Genomic DNA, 17,357 nt, shown 5'->3' with positions numbered 1-17,357 from the left:
TCCAAAAAATAACAAATTCCTAAGAAAAAAGGTTTATGAAATGATAAATTATTTTCTAAAATAAAATAATAGTACAACATGCATTCCAAACATTAATATTAATACCTTATCAAATACATGTCCCTTGAAAAATGATTTTTCATGAAAATAAGATAAATGTGGTAGTTATAAGATTTATATCTCTATTGATGGAGAGGTAAAAATATCTCTTTAAAATGGAAAAAGCTTCTCAAATACTCTTTCCCTTGGACAATAAATTTTCATAAAAATAAAAGTAAATATGGTAATTATAATTAAGAATTAACTCAGCATTTACCTCTCCCCTTGGAGATGCTCTTAGACTATGAAAATATATTTCATTTTGCTATTTTGGTGTCTCTACAATTTAAAGTCTTATTTGCTTTATTTTTCCATTTTAAATAGGTGGATCCCACTACTCAACTAAGTTATTACACTTACATATTACTATAAACCAATATATAAAAATAGAGCAAGCATTCCAATAACTCATTTTTAATTTTTCTTCACAAAGTTAAACAATTTTTTAAAATTTGTGTCGAGTTGAAATGAGACTATAAATGGCAGACGGATGGAGTATAATATGATACCCAATATTTCAACTAGTCCGACCGTTTGATGTTAGAGTTTAGTATATTGAAAAAGCTTTTAGTATGCATGTATGTGTAATACCTCTTTATTCTTTTTTGACAATATTTATGAGAATAAATATTTTGTTACAATGTGATTAGATTATCAATTTATAAGATGTTGTAACGTGTTTTACATTTAAATACATAGAAAAGTAAAATGAGTCTAAGTCTTAGGCATAGTAGACGAGTTGTGAGCGGCGTTTACAATGGGTAACTTGTCGGTTCTCGTAGAAGGAAAACTGTTTCGCAACCTAGATAGACTTTGACCAGTGTAAGGTTGCGATGTCGACGCCGGTGTGGTATAGAACTAAAATGATCTAACAGTGAGATAAGTCTTTCGTGCTATTTATTGAAAGATGAGGTCTTGGTGATTTATCATTTTTAACCCTTGTTAACATAACATTGAGTATACGACATTAATTGCGAACTACTTTCACTCATCAAATGGTAAGGGTCTTTTGTTATCTAAGAATTTTGATAGGTTGGGTAATGATCATTATTATCTAGGTGGTGTTAGTAATGTTATTGCAATGTCACGTGTGTTGGAAAAGCTCAGTGGTAATATCCTAAAGAGATAGTTTAGAAGAAGTTTTATTATTCAGAAATCGAAGAAATAGAGATTTCTAAATAGGGTCCTCTTGGAAAAAGAGATTAATTATACGTCTGGTAGAAAACTTAAATACTTCTCCATCTATCCCATTAGAAATAAAATATTTTCCTTTACGTGTTGTCCCATAAAAATGAAACATTTTCTAAAATGGAAACAACGCAATCTCTACTTTTTATTATCTCTTACTTTATTTACTTTTATTTATCTCACAAAAAAATACTACATAAAATCTCATGCTTAAAAGAAAATGTTTTATATTTAATAGTACTAGCAAAATTTAATATATTGTTACGTTGGGTGATTATTTTAGTTAAAAGGGATAACTATGACTAAATATCAAATCACTATTCATCTAGGATTAAGTTATGAAATTTAATCTTATAAATTAAATACTCCATAATATATATTTAATCTCAATATATAATCTTGCCAAAAAGTCCCTAATAGTATTAGAGAAGTTTGGACATTTTTCACTTTTAAATTTTGCTTTGAACAAGACACGAATGAATACAAAAGTTGTACTGTCGGATTAGTTTTGTTGCAAATAATTTTACATGCACCAAATTAAAGTTGTTCTATTAGATTAATTTTGTTGCAAATAATTTACATGCACCAAATTAAACTTTTACTTGGTGTGTGAGGAGACTAGTAACAAAGAAGGGTATTCTGTTTTTTTTTTTCTTTAGTGATAAAGTTGTTCTATTAGATTAATTTTGTTGCAAATAATTTACATGCACCAAATTAAACTTTTACTTGGTGTGTGAGGAGACTAGTAACAAAGAAGGGTATTCTGATTTTTTTCTTTAGTGATAATGAACTATTTCGCCCACAAAGCGTGCATGATTGTAGGTTGCCATGTCTTATAGTAGAATGGAATCCCATCATTCAAGATTCCACTACTTCCCATATAAAATTACTCAACACACACTATATCAATACTGCACATAACTTTTCTTGCCAACCGTATTTAGCACCTATAAATACGTTTTCATAGCCTTGTATCTTTCACCACAATCACAATCACAATCAAACATACACACTCATCAAATTGCTAGCATCAATGGCTTCCCTAAGAATTTCTCCCATCGCCCCCTTTACTCAGTCGAAAAGAATCGACACCTCTCATCGAGGCAAACATGAGTCGTCCTTGTTTGTGAAAACTTTCCCGAATAGGGTTTTGAGTGAGAATCGCCTACCGTTAGCCATCTCCAAAGTTGCCACAAACCCCCCTTCCGAAGTTGTTGCAAATAATCAAGAAGGTGAAAATGTTAATGAGAAACATGTTGCTTGGACTAGTGTTAAGCAAGAGAGATGGCAAGGAGAGCTTCAAGTTCAAGGTGAAATCCCACAATGGCTGGTATGTATGTGTTTTAAATCTTGGTATGATCGAAAATGTTCTTGTAATCTATAGCACTAAAAATCAAGAATTGATTCCTATTAATAAATCATGTGATAGTGGTGTTGGACTATAGTGACGTGCCTAGTCCAATTCCAAAATTTATTTTATTCCACCATAGTCCAAAATGCATACGTGTATAAAAAGATTAAATAATGTCACAATTTTGTTATCATGCAGAATGGAACATATCTAAGAAACGGGCCGGGCCTATGGCACATCGGAGACTACAACTTCCGCCACCTCTTCGACGGCTACGCCACCCTCGTCCGCCTCAGCTTCGACTCCGGCCGCCTCGTGATGGGCCACCGCCAAATCGAGTCCGACGCCTACAAAGCCTCCCAAAAGAATAAAAAACTTTGCTACCGTGAATTCTCCGAGGCTCCTAAAACCGACAACTTCTTGGCCTACATGGGCGACCTAGCCAAGCTCCTGTCCGGCGCCTCGCTCACCGACAACGCCAACACCGGTGTCGTGAAGCTAGGCGACGGGCGGGTCGTGTGCTTGACCGAGACCCAAAAGGGGTCTATTGTTATAGACCCCGACACGTTGGACACGTTGGGGAAGTTCGAGTATAGTGACAATTTGGGCGGGCTGATCCACTCGGCCCACCCGATTGTCACTGATACCGAATTTATTACTTTGTTACCCGATTTAATTAATCCGGGTTATCTAGTGGTGACGATGGAGCCCGGGTCGAATGAGAGGAAAGTGATTGGGCGGGTGAATTGTAGGGGCGGGCCGTCCCCCGGGTGGGTCCACTCGTTCCCGGTGACCGAGCACTATGTGGTGGTCCCGGAGATGCCACTTAGGTATTGTGCACAGAATTTGCTAAAGGCGGAGCCCACACCTTTGTACAAGTTTGAATGGCATCCTGAGTCTAAAGGGTTCATGCATATTATGTGCAAATCTAGTGGCAAAATTGTAAGTTTACTTTTTTTATTTGGCAATTTTTTTATTAAGTGCAAAAATAGTAATGTTGGTTTGTTTAATTAATTATAAGGTGGCGAGTGTGGAGGTTCCTTTGTTTGTGACGTTTCATTACATCAATGCTTACGAAGAGAAAGATGAAGATGGAAGAGTGACGGCTGTTATTGCTGATTGTTGTGAACATAACGCGGATACTAACATTCTTCAAAACCTTACGCTTCAAAATCTTCGCACACGCAACGGTGAAGATGTGTTGCCTGATGCAAGGTCCAATCTCTTTTTCTTTATACTATCTTTTTGACTATTTATATGTATCTCTTTGTTGATATTAATTTTTTTTAATATTTTGTGAAGGGTTGGGAGATTTAGGATTCCAATTGATGGGAGTCCGAATGGGACATTAGACGCAGCATTGGATCCAAATGAGCATGGAAGAGGAATGGATATGTGTAGCATTAACCCTAACTTTTTGGGGAAGAAATATCGTTACGCTTATGCTTGTGGTGCTCAAAGGCCTTGCAACTTCCCAAATACCCTAACCAAGGTATTCATTATCTAAGATTTCCTTAATTGTGCCCAAGTTGTACATGTGATTTTAATTATATTGGTATGTGTAGATCGATTTATTCGAGAAGAAGGCTAAGAACTGGTCCGAGGAAGGGTCTGTGCCCTCGGAGCCCTTCTTTGTGGCTAGGCCGGGTGCGACAGAGGAAGATGATGGTGAGTTCCGACCTCGAGAATTAATTTTATCTTACATTAGTGTTTGTAGTGAGTATGATTATTGAAAATTTAATTGTTGTATACTGAAAATGTAAATATGGCTGTAGGTGTTGTGATCTCGATGATTAGTGAGAAGAATGGTGATGGATTTGCATTGGTGTTGGATGGATCTACTTTTGAAGAAATTGCAAGAGCAAAATTCCCCTATGGCCTTCCTTATGGTCTGCATGGAGCATGGGTTCCCAAGAAATGAATTTTTGAAGTTTAATTAATCTATGTGCATTTCTCAATGTTGTAAGAAATTATTATCTTATTTATATTGTGAGATTGTTTGTGTATCATTTCTGGGCTATGGAAAAGAAAATTTGAAAAATTATGTGTCATTTAATTTGGTTTCTGTATTGCATAGTTCTACTACTTTTTTTAGTACTACTATATATGATTGTACTAGTGTACGAAAAACATACCAGAACTAAAATTATACTCCACCAAGCGCCACCAAGCGAATATTATGATTAAGATCTGTTATTTGTTTGATTATGCTTGTATTATTCTGGTTTTGCATGTGTGTTCTATTTTTTATTATTATTCATAAAATTCTACTTTTCCTCTGCACTATTTTATTTATTCAAAAATTATGTATAGTTAAGACAAATACTAAAAAATATACTTCGTGCATGTATTGATCCTAAAAATCATGACTCGAGTTATTATGAACGTCTAGAATACTTTTTTCAATAATTCAAATCATATTTAAAAATTATGTATAATGAAGACAAATATCAAAATATTTGTGTGATACTAAAAATGGTGACTCGAGCTATTAAGTTATTACTCCATAGAGATATAAATACAAGGAATATTTAAAAATATATTTAGGTTCATACTAAAATTGAACCTCATTAGACATGAGCTATATATATAATTTCAAAAATCACACCAATAGGATTACTCCGTCCCATTAATAAGTGATGATTATAAGTTATGGATTTCTTTTGGATAAGAGATTTAAGGAAATTAAAATATTTATTGTGTTAAGTGAAGGAATAATTAAATAGAAAAGAAAAGAGAGATTAAAATATGGGAGTGTAAATGAGTTGTTTTTTTGTTAAAAATAAAAATTGATCACTTGTAATTGTTTTAGGACAAACAATAAATGAATATCAGTCACTTGCGTTGGGACTGAGGGTGTATGTTTAAGCTGGTTCCCAATGGAAAGTTAAAGGGGACACAAGAATGATGCAAAGAGAGAAGAGAGAGAGAATACTCATCTTCCAAACTATTTACACACAGAATTTATGACCTTTATGAGTTGATATGATCAACCAATTCACCCTTTATTTTTACAAATTTTCATTCTTGCTATCACTATGAACACAAATAATTAAAAAAAAAACAAAAGAACTTGTGTGTAGACATCTACAAACAATAAATTATAATGACTAAGATTTAGTCTGAAACACTCTATTATACCAAATAGAATGCAAAATCATATGAAAAACATCATACTTCACTGGCCTTTGATGCCACAGAAAATGCTGCTGCACCTTCTTCACCCTCCCCTGCATCTCCAGGTACCTCTTCCTCGGTATCGACTCGAGTATCCTCTTCAGGTCCGGTATATCCTTCTCGAGAACGAACACCGCGAACGACTCCCAGTTCAGCGTCTCGAAGAACGGGGGGACAAAGTTGTCCGAGATGATCACGGGCACGCACTCGTAGAAGATGGCCTCCACCACCCGGGGGCTGTTCACCTCAAACCCTCGTGCGCAGATGCAGTACTTGCTGCTCTTCATGTACTGCACGTAGCTCGTCTGCCCCCTCGCCTTCTTGCGTATCTGCCCGAATATCTTCATGTCGGGGTCCTTGCCCTGCCACTGCTTCAGCAGGATCGGCCGGAGGTAGCCGTGCATGTTGCCTGCGAAGAAGGCGAGATTCCGCCTCTGGGACGGGGGGTGGCCCCCGAGCTGTCTTAGCGGGTTTTGAGGCGTTTGGATGTACGTCTCGGGGAGGGACGTGTCTTTGCCGAACGTGAACCCTTCTTTCACGTCGGCGTTGCAGAGGGACCGGATGCAGTTCATCATGATCTCCCTCGTCTCAGCCGGCGCCTGAGGAAGAAAAACGAAAAAATAAATGAGATTCTGACATTGCGTTTCTCTATCATTGGAAACGATGTATGTAGGAAATGAGATGTACCCAATCGTGACAGGCGACAAGGAAATGATCGGATCCGGTAGTTCTGTTCCAGAAAGGGTATTTGGCGGTGATCGTCTGGAGGTAGTTGCTTAGCGTGTTGATCAAGGGCTTGCGATTGTGAGAGTCAGGAACGTAGAGAGAGACCTCTAACTGACGCGTGCTGAAAGGCATGTAGAAGAGGTGGGCCTTTTTAGGCTTTTTGGTGATGAATTTCTTGTACGACTTTAGCTGCTTCATGAACCAACCCTCGGAGGCGTATATGCCTTTGAGAGGCGGCTGGTGAAATATAGGCCGTTCACCTTCAGCGTAGATGTAAACCTTGAGAGTCTCCTCCATCAACTCATAGCTCCTGCACTCAACAATTTGGAATCGAATGAACGAATGTAAACAGTAATTTTACGAGCAAGTTTCTCAACACAAAGCATATCATATTCTTATCATACTAAACTAGATGTAAACCTTGAGAGTCTCCCCAACCAACTCGTAGCTCCTGCACTCAACAATTTGGAATCGAATGAACAGATGTAGATAGTAATTTTATAAGCAAGTTTCTCAACATGAAGCAAATCATAATCTTATCATACTAAACAACGTTTATAGGAATTAATTGATTCAAGATTGTTTTTAAGCTATGCTAATGCATTTTAAAGCCTGAACTTCCAAAACCACATTCATAACATAAGCAAACATTAAACACCTAAACAAGTACGCTCGAAACATTAAGAATTTCAGCAACAGAGAAATAACACTTGCAGAAATTTACAAGAAGTTTTAAGTTTGCTCACCTTTTGAAAGCAGAGAAGTTGCGAAACAAGCTAACATCAAACTGAGGATCATTTTCTATCAAGGGAGCATTCTCGATTAGGGCTTTTGCATTTCGTAGTTCACTATCTGCAGGTGAAGACCATTGAATCTTCTGCAAACAGATTAAAAATTAGTGACGATGGACCATACGCTCCATGTTAAGTGTCTAACTAACACTAGTTGAGTGCATATATTTACCGGTGGTTGGTACGAGAGATGACTCTGCACGAGCATATTGCTCATTTTAGATATTGTTAGTACTGCAGGTTCTGGTTCACTAATTCTTTCTTTCGTTCTTCTGGAATGATCTGCATTCGGAATGCTGGGATTTTCACTTTTCAGCAGTAAATTGTTGGACTCTTTCCCCATTGTTACATTTGGAGGAGGTGATTCTGTAGAAGTGCTTCGACTTGGTACTGGATTTTGTGGAGGAAAAGAGTGGGAGAGCAAACTAGACGGCGATCCAGCAGCTGAAGGAGTTTCCTTAGAAACATTTTCTTCCTTTCTATCAATACTTTGAACGACATCTCCATTCCCATCATGCTTCATCGAATCATTAGCTCTGGAAGCTTCTTCCAGCTCCTGAAGCCCGTCATCAGTGCTCTCAATATAATTTCTCACTGCTGTATCAATGATTGAGTCACGATCCATTTCCAACGAGTCCTTCAAAGAAATCTCATCCTCTGGATCAATGCCATCTTCGTCTATGGTGCCATTCAAGGTGGTCTTTCCATCTCCCAGACGAAAATCATCACCCAATGTATCGTTCAAACCATTTCCCAGACGAGAATCATCGTCGCCTAAAGTATCGTTCAAGCCATTTTCCAGATGAAAATCACCACCTAAAGTATCAATGATCTTCGTACCATTTTCAAGAACAAAGTCGTCACCAAATATTTTTGGTACTTAATCAAATAAATATCATAAGAGAATTCTAAAGAAAAACATAATTACATTTGAGATATTTTCTTTATTATTTTGAATTTTTTTCTTTACCCTTTTGTTACATTAAGGTCTATTTTAGTACATTTATTTCTCTTTCATCTAGTATTATAATTCTTCTCATCTTCTTTTTCTTTACTTAAATTTTGATTTCTCTAATTTCTCTCTCATCATCTATTCAATGTATCCATTTATTATTTGAATTCCTTTTATCTTATCATAATTATATCAACAAAATTGTCTTATTTTACAAATTTTACATACGTTGTTATATAGATATAATCATGTAAATATAGTTTCAAATGTATACTTTTTCTTATTTTAATTTTAATAATAAATATATGTAATATTTTAGTGTATAGATTTTATATATTGAATACAAGATAATAATCTATAACAATAATAATATAGGTATAATATCATATTACATGATTATGTATGTATAATTGTACTAATGATTATAAAATTTTCTAAAATAAGTCTAATTTTGTTGATATAATAATGATAAGATAAAAGAAGTCCAAATAACAAGATGCATGGAATAAAATATAAATGATAGAGAAGTAAAAGGAAATCAAATTATAAAAACGGGTGAGAGATAAATTATAATGTACAATGGCTAAAAAAAGTCTGACAATATTAAAAATGGTAAACAAAAATGTACTACTCCATATAATAAATATAGATTAAAAACATGAAATAATTAATCACATACTACAATATTCAATTGTTAAATTATATAGAAGATCATATTAAAGAATTGAACAAAGAGGAATCACCCATTAATTTTGAAAACTTTTTCATACACTACGTTTGCTTGTAGAATTAAATGAACATAATTAAAGTTTTTTATTGATAAAATAGATTCACTCATGTCTTCATGTATCCAATTAACCATTACAACATTAATTTAATATCAAAATAATTAAAAAATATTAGAATCAATCAAAATAATTAAAAGTAAAATATATACAAAACCGATCGATTATGACTTTAATGTATAATAAACCCGATATGAAAATGCAATTTACTATAATTAAAGTTATAACTTCAATACATTTTCACGTCGCCTCATTTGAAGTGTATCCATTTTATTTAATACATTAGAAAATCTAATTTTTTTTATGTTTCAACTTTATGAAATGAGTATTCAATAACATTTTTGTTTTTCTCCAAAATTTTCATTTTATATATGTATAGATAGATTAATTTAATTTTTTATAATAAAAAAGTAATATTATTAATTAATAATCATATATTCCATTCACTGATAAATTTAAATTGAACTTAATTTATCAATTACAAGAAAAATAAGGTAAAAAAAAGTTACTCCCTCCGTCCCCGATTAATTGTCACTCTTTTCCATTTCGGTCCGTCCCTCAATAATTGTTACACTTTATTTTTACCATAAATGGTAAGTAGGTCCCACATCCCACAAACTCACTTTACTCACATTTTATTATAAAACCAATATAAAAAAGTGTCTCACATTCCACTAACCTTTTCAACTAACTTTTCTTTAAATTTCTTAAAATCCGTGCCCAGTTAAAGAGTGACAATTAATCAGGAACATAGGGAATATCTAACTACCATCTACATACACTTCTTCCATTTCCCTTCCCATACATAAATGATAAACCTACCATCACTGCACCCTAAAATACCATGGCTGCCCACTTGACTTCCTTTATCACGTTTTGCTTTCGACTGGGATATTGGACATTGAGCTCAATTCTTATATTTTTAAAAATAGAAAATTCTAACTTTGTGTATTTTATAGTATATTAATTAATGTCGAAAACAAACATTTTTAGTTTCGCAAAGATTAATATATAGAACAAAATAAATGAAATGAAAAAGGATATAAAACGAATGTGGACTCAATGCTATGATGCAAGAATGCAATTATACAAATGAGAGAAAATAGATAAATGAATTGAATAGTGATATTCATCTATATCGCATAAAATTAAACAACTTTCTAACAATTATTAAACTAATAGTGGTTACAAGAAAATGGAAAGTTAAAAGGTAAAAAAATTTAAAAAGTAATTATATACTCCCTCTCTCTGTCCCATTAGATATTAAATAATATATTTGTTAGTATATGATATTATAAATTACAATGACATTTTGATTAATTTTCCAAAAACTTCCCTTTTTTATATGTATAAATGAATTAGACTGAATTATACTCATTCTGTTCAAAAAAAATAATTTTATTTTGCCATTTTAGGATATCAACAATAAATAGTCATATTTCTAAAAATGAAAATTTTATCTTGCATATTTTATTTACTCTCTTCTATACTTTATTCACTTTTTCCCACTATCTCTCTTATTTTACCTATTTTTTTTCTTCTTTCTTATTTCATCAGTTTCTTTTGAAAACTCGTACTCTTTTTAAAGATGAGAGTAAAGGAGCATCCGCATCGCGGCTTGATGTTGTCTCGGTCTCGTCTCGACGAGACGAGACAGCATCGAGACAGCGTTGCGACGCTGGTCTCGTTTCGTCGAGACGAGACATCTCGTCGCGTGACGCGTGCGGAAGAGGCCGGCCTCGAGCTGGCGAGCCACGCGTGCGGGCCACGTGGCGCGCGCTGGCGGATGGCGGAATTATGACGTAATAATTTTTATTTTATTTTTTTTTAAAATTCAAAAAATTCAAAAAAAAAATTAAACGGTCAAAAGACCGTTGCAAACGATTGATTTTTTCATTTTTTTTCTGTTATTATTCTATAAATACTCCATTCCTCTTCCATTCCCCATTTTACACACAAACACTACACTAATCTATTCTTTTCTCTCCAATTGTTGAAAAAATGTCCGGCGATGGAAACTCCAGCAGTGGCGGCAGGCGGCGCTCCGGCGGGTTCGACTTGAACTCGTTCGACGATTGGGCGAGCATGTACAACTTTTTGGGTACTCCCGGTTCGTCGCCGGGCACCTAAGCCTCGACGACTCCGCCGGCGTACCAAACACCAAATTTTGATGTGGATGCATACTATCGTCCCTCCCCCCAGGTACGGGCAATCGCTGGGATTATCCCAAATTCTCGGAGAATTTTTTGCCGCCTGAACGCACTTTGCCCGACTGGCCAATAGGTGGAGGCTCCGGCAGGATCGGCGTCAATGCCGAGGAGGAAGAGGGCGACCACCACGACTTTGTGGGGGACGGCGGCCGTCATCCATACAGCGAAAAGGAGATGTTGGCGCTCTACGACGTTTGGATCAGAGTCTCGTACGATCCCGTCGTCGGGAATCAACAAACCCACTTGTGCTTCTGGAATAAAGTCACCGAAGTTTACAACGCACGAAGAGCGAAGAAGACCTTTACCCGCAACGTGAAGATGCTCCGCAGTCACTGGGACCGATGCGACAAAGATGTCAAAAAATTTTGTGCGATATACAGGGCAGAAGAGGCGAATTACCAAAGCGGAGCCAGTGGAGCCGACATTCTGAGAGCGGCGTTGCGGGTCTTCAAAGACGACGTCGGTAAAGATTTCAAGTATGTCGAAGTTTGGTCGCACGTCCACCACCTTGAAAGGTGGGTTGGAGGTGTCGAGTCGGGCTCGGGCTCAAAACGCACAAAGCACACGGCGTGTGGCCACTACTCGTCTAGTGATGGCGGCGAAGGCAACACCTCACAAGAGGGCACGCCAACCGATGATACAGGGGGAGTCTTCTTCCGGTTCACGGCGTCGGCCGCAAGGGACCAAGGCGGCGAAGGCGGCGAGAGCGAGGGGGAGAGGGAGAGGGAGAGGGAGGGGGAGGGGCCGCGGCGAATCAAGCCAGGCGGGCGAGGGCTCGGGCTCCGGCACGGGCACGGGCTCGAACACCCTAATGTCCATGTACCTGGTCGCCACGATGGCTGACACTTCAAAAATGAGTCCTCCCCAATTTGAAACCCATATGGGACGGAATTGCGCATTTGAAAGCTCAACTTGGTATTCAGACTCGATCTAACTTGGGTGCACCGCCGACTTCGGGGGATGATTCGCCGGCGGAGTAGTTTTTATAATTTAATTTAGAGTATTTTAATTATTGTATTTTAAATTTTTTTAGGATTTTAATTATGTATTTTAAATTTTTTTTTAGGATTTTAATTATGTATTTTTTTTATTTTTTAGGCCTTTAAATTGGAAATAAAAATTTAAAATGAATTGAATGAATAGTTAAGGGATGAGATGGTTAAAAGATGGAGGGATGCATGTGTTGTCTCTTAGTTAAGAGATGAGTTGAAAAGTACAATAAGGCCCATTAATAATGAAGAGATGAGACGGTTAAGAGACGAGGATACATATGGCCTAAAACACCTTCGGAGAATTGGGTATGCATATTTCTAGCATGGAGAAAATTTTGTTAGAACCAATAGTATCAGGATAAGTAGTGTAATTTCGTTTTTGGAACTTTTTGCCCTTTTTGTTGACATTCCCAATTTCATAATAAAATGATCTATTGACTACTAGTAGTACTATTAGGTGGCGTTCGATTGTTATTATTATTTATCATGAGACTATCCATCTATAATTAAGTTGTGGGATTATTTTAATTGGAGGGGGAGGCTATGACTAATTATCATGAGACTATCTATCTAAGATTAAGTTGTGGGGGTCAATTTTATCAATCAAACATGACACATATTTAATCATGAGATTTAGTCTTGCCAACCGAACACCCCCTTAAAATACTCCCGTCCCGCATTAGCTATCACATTTGCATCTCTGTATTCATTTTATAAAAATATAATAAATTTTTTAAGTCAAAATTATTAAAATAAAAGTGAATAATATACATAAACTATTCTCTACTTTAGTCTTTCTCTTATTTTACTATTTCTCAATTTTAACTATTTATTATTATCATTTTCATAAAATTAATGTACAAATGCGTGCTACAGTTAATGCGGAAAGGAGTAGTACTAGTTTTCGCGTATTAATTTATAGAACAAGCTACCAAAATTTATTATTAGTAAAAAAAAAAGAAAAGAGGAAAAAAAGTGCTAGATCTCGAATTGCGGTTTTAGCTTCTCATACTGTTGTTCATCTTCCCGCTAAACCCTTGTTGCCAAAACCCTAGATTTGAGCTTCAGCTTCAGAGAATTTTTTGTTAAATCTTCAATTTAGCTTGGAACAGAGAGAAAAGCTTCAGAAAAATTGATCTTCAATTGTGATTTGTGAAAATATTACAGAGAGCGCATATCAATGGATATAGAGAGAGCAGGTGGGCGTGGTGCTAACCAGCTGAGACCAATTGACTGTTCTCGCGACGTCCTCAGCCGCGCCCATGGCTCCGCTAGCTGTTCTCACGGTACAACTCATTTTTCCCCCCTTTTCCTCTTTTTCTACATTTAGGTTTTTGTTTTTTCGATTAGGTGTGAGCTCGCTTTGATTGTAGTTGCCTCGTTAATGATTTTAACAGTAAAAGCTTCGATTCTGAGATTTTGATTGTCATTGCGGCATTGCATTTCTTAAGTTGGTACTGATTTTGGTGATGACCTAAAAATGCGTAGGAAATTTTATTTAGGGCTAATCAATATCAAACCCAGAGTTCCTTATTGCAATTTCTTAATTAAGTTTATGTAGAATTGTTTCTAGTTTACATTTGCTATGTTTCAGGAGAGACTAGGGTGCTTGCTGCTGTTTTTGGACCTAAAGCCGGGACAAAGAAGAATGAGAACCCTGAGAAAGCTTGCATTGAAGTCATCTGGAAAGCCAAAACGGGACAGATTGGTGAGAATTCATATACAGTGTTAATGATTTCGTATCTGTGTAGCCAGCGATGCCAGTTCCCATTTGAATGTTTGCAATTTTGTGAGAAGAAACTGAGGTTATGCAACATATGTATTCTAGCATACTTTCATATTAAACTCTCTAGTATAAAGCTTGATGTATTTCATTCAGTTTGAGCTTCTAGGTTTTGCTGGTATTATGCTATGTTTTTTTTATTATGTTCTGTTATGTGTCCCTAAGGGATAATAACTGTTTGTGCTTTTTAAAATTAATTTATCTGATTGCAACTCATAGTTGATGTGCCATTGGCTAATTTTTGGATATGGGAATTTGTCAGGAAAAATTGAAAAGGAGTTTGAGATGATATTGAAGAGAACATTGCAAAATATCTGCCTTTTGACCGTTCATCCCAACACCAACACATCAATAATAGTTCAGGTTGTTCATGATGATGGTTCTGTATCCTTCCCCGGTTTGTTTGTTTTCTCTAATATATGGGATTCTGCCTTTTGATTTGAATCACTCACAAGGCAAAAAAGTCAATGTTACTCCTAACTGTTTTTAAAATATGAATCTTGTTACACATCCTTGTTTTTCTTGTCTGGTTTGGTTGCATACAGTGTCCAACATCTCTGTTTCTCTCCCTCATTTAATAGTCCTATAAACTTCTGGATTCTTTGACCAAGCATTTGTAAGCTTCTTCCATGTGCCATACATGCAACGTGTGCTGCTCTTGTAGATGCTGGTATCCCTTTGAAATCTCTTGCAGGTAATACATTGTAGTAGTGTTTCTTTCTTATGTTCCTATAATCCAGATTTTATAGACTGAGTAGAGTTCTGATGGTGTTGCATTCTTTTCCTCTAGTCTCCTTATGCTGTTGTCTCACTGAAAGTGGGCAAATATTATTGGATCCGAGCAAGCTAGAAGAACAGGTAATCTTGATATAATTTTTTCATTCTAGTTCGTAACTTCATTTCTTCCTTATTATCGTAGACCTGTGGAACCTGTCATTTCTTTCGTGCTAGTTTTTTGTGAAGTTTCTGGTAGTTTCTATGAAGTTTCCTGTCGGATATATACCTCCCCAGTAGTTCCATTCCTCACTTACAAGCAAAGTGAAACTCATCCCATGTTTTTCTGTTTGTAGTTTTGTAATTTCAAAAGACTTGTAATCTGACATTTGGTGCATTCCATTTATGTCTATAAAAAGTGCCTCTTGTTTGACATGGTAGTTTACTGTGGCAGAAAATGAAGGCTTTTGTATGCTTAGTATTTCCCAGCTCAGTTCATTCAATAACCCCTGAAGAATCAACACCTGCAACCACAAAATCAACAGAGCAAGAGATCATTACGTCTCTTACACACGGTGTAATGACAGGTAATCTGGCTTGTTCCTATCTTGCAACTTTCTCATTTGTTAGTATATTTCAAAACTGCAATGTACTAATATCTTCATGCGTGCGGCTAATTGTTATTTATACAGTGGATGATTACTTTCACTGCGTAGAACAAGGACGAGCTGCAATTACTCCGTTATCCAATATTCTGAAAAAGAAAATGCGATCACAATCTGCAGGAGGTAACTACTCATCCAAGGCAGCTTGAACTTTGTTGCAGCCAAAACAACAATACAAGTGAAAATCATATTGATGGGTATTAAAATACTAGTATGTTTTTAGATATAGAGTAATGTTTCCAAATTGTTTTAGGTTTATTAATTGCACTGTTGTACTTTTTGGATATACTATATGGTTTATGCTTCGTTGTTTGTTATTGATTCGAATTTTTATGATCATGATTAATACCTTACAGATTTCAAGTATTGTTTGAGAAGGCTGGTAGCTAAATTGATTTTACATTTGTTTGATTTACTTAAAATCTTTAATTGATAAAGCGGTGTGATCATATGCTAATTATGTTTAATACTACTACTAACAAATAGCCACATAAAAAGTCATCATTTAAATCAATCTCTTTCTTAAAATAGCTCTAAACCTTGAATTTCATACAGAATAATTTTTTAACAAAATATACTCCCTCTGTCCCACAAAAGATGTCACACTTGTGGGACGGCACGAGATTTTAGGAGGTTTTATTTTGTGTGCTAAATGGAGAGAGAAAATATTATTTTTATATTTATGTGAGAGAACTTTTTCAAAAAATGGAAATGTGACATCTTTTGTGGGACAAACTAAAAAGGAAAGTGTGACATCTTTTGTGGGACGAAGGGAGTACTCCCTCTGTGCTAAGGAAGATGACCCCTTCCTTGGACGACACGGGAATTTATGCAATTTTATTTTGTGTGTGAAGTGGAGAGAGTAAGTTAAGAGAGAGGGAATAAAGTAGAGAAAAATGTGATTTCATTCTTAGTAATGGTTCATCATGATTAGGACAAATAAAAAAGAACAAAGTCATGAAACAAACAAAAATGTAGACAAAATTTATTAAGCAAACATAAAATGAAGGCAAATTCAGTAAACAAAATATTCATCCTAATTTACTGGCCAAGGAGAACAGATCTTTTCAAAACAAGCAAATCTTCTCAACCAACCCAAGTACAATTTTCCAAGTTCTCATCTATGTAAACAAGACAATAATATTCCAAGAAATAAGCTTACAACAACATTTACTAACTAAACATGAATCTTAGTAACATACAAAACTTAGGCCAACTTATACATCAAAAAGATCACAAAAGATGCAATCAAGCTCAGAGAAATACCCACATTAACATTTAATCCTCAACAAATGTGCAATCTTCTACCAAAGCAGCTAAATTGCAGATCAAATCCACTCATTCAAGTAATGAAAAAAAATACTAAAGTCTGAAGTAGTTAGTTTTTACGAATAGATTTGCCATGGTTTCAACATTCGCAGGTCTGTTCATCCCGATCTTGTAACATTGCTATGAACTCCTCCTTATACGACAAGCCTACTTCATTCAAGTTGTCGAGCCGCAGCCAGGTTGGCAAGACTCGTCTCCTGAGCCTTGCTCTTCCTCTCGCCCTTTGCCACCGCCATCAAACACTTGTTAATGGCCAAATCAAACAAGCCCTTGTAATAAAACCATTTTTCTAAATAATTCTTTGTGTAAGTAACTTTATAATTTTTGTTATTAAAAAAAGATGACTAATTTTTACTGTAGTAGACTAGTTTATTAATCCCTTTCCCCCTTCTTTCTTAAGATGTTTCTGTTTGTATGGTTTGTTACACCCAACTACAATTTGTTATTGTCAATCATTCCCTCTCCTTAAGATGTTTCTATTTGTATAGTTCATTGCAGCCAAATAGTAAGAGTTAATGCTAATCCTTGTTGTAGTGAGTATTGAGACAAGATAATTAGATGTTTATGTTTAGATGGTTCATTGCAGCCAAAAACA

The 17,357-nt window shown here is 35.7% G+C and overlaps 4 protein-coding genes across 4 annotated transcripts; 3 read left to right on the top strand and 1 right to left on the bottom strand.

The window, feature by feature from the left end:
• The first annotated feature begins 2,218 nt into the window (after positions 1-2,218).
• Positions 2,219-4,665, top strand: LOC125211935 (carotenoid cleavage dioxygenase 8 homolog B, chloroplastic-like). Its single transcript, XM_048111901.1, has 6 exons — positions 2,219-2,617; positions 2,837-3,580; positions 3,660-3,853; positions 3,941-4,130; positions 4,204-4,306; positions 4,414-4,665. Exons 1-6 carry the CDS (start codon positions 2,321-2,323, stop codon positions 4,557-4,559), a joined length of 1,674 nt encoding a protein of 557 aa, XP_047967858.1. The 5' UTR covers positions 2,219-2,320; the 3' UTR covers positions 4,560-4,665.
• An 878-nt stretch (positions 4,666-5,543) lies between these two features.
• On the bottom strand, positions 5,544-8,194 carry LOC125212326 (probable glycosyltransferase At3g07620). Its single transcript, XM_048112456.1, has 4 exons — positions 7,505-8,194; positions 7,288-7,418; positions 6,503-6,851; positions 5,544-6,414 (listed from the first exon to the last, which is right to left on the bottom strand). The coding sequence occupies exons 1-4, from the start codon at positions 7,955-7,957 to the stop codon at positions 5,749-5,751; spliced, it is 1,599 nt and encodes a 532-aa protein (XP_047968413.1). The 5' UTR covers positions 7,958-8,194; the 3' UTR covers positions 5,544-5,748.
• Positions 8,195-11,070: 2,876 nt separating this feature from the next.
• On the top strand, positions 11,071-13,407 carry LOC125210195 (glutathione S-transferase T3-like). Its single transcript, XM_048109766.1, has 3 exons — positions 11,071-11,170; positions 11,272-11,938; positions 13,374-13,407. Exons 1-3 carry the CDS (start codon positions 11,071-11,073, stop codon positions 13,405-13,407), a joined length of 801 nt encoding a protein of 266 aa, XP_047965723.1.
• Positions 13,220-15,750, top strand: LOC125212327 (exosome complex exonuclease RRP46 homolog). The gene is made up of 7 exons (XM_048112457.1): positions 13,220-13,557; positions 13,866-13,979; positions 14,317-14,438; positions 14,676-14,748; positions 14,845-14,912; positions 15,223-15,355; positions 15,461-15,750. The coding sequence occupies exons 1-7, from the start codon at positions 13,452-13,454 to the stop codon at positions 15,580-15,582; spliced, it is 738 nt and encodes a 245-aa protein (XP_047968414.1). The 5' UTR covers positions 13,220-13,451; the 3' UTR covers positions 15,583-15,750.
• The last annotated feature ends 1,607 nt before the right edge of the window (positions 15,751-17,357 follow it).

The sequence above is a fragment of the Salvia hispanica genome, chromosome 3, assembly GCF_023119035.1.
Source record: "Salvia hispanica cultivar TCC Black 2014 chromosome 3, UniMelb_Shisp_WGS_1.0, whole genome shotgun sequence".
NCBI lineage: Eukaryota > Viridiplantae > Streptophyta > Magnoliopsida > Lamiales > Lamiaceae > Salvia > Salvia hispanica.
This window is presented reverse-complemented; position numbering and strand designations above follow the sequence as displayed.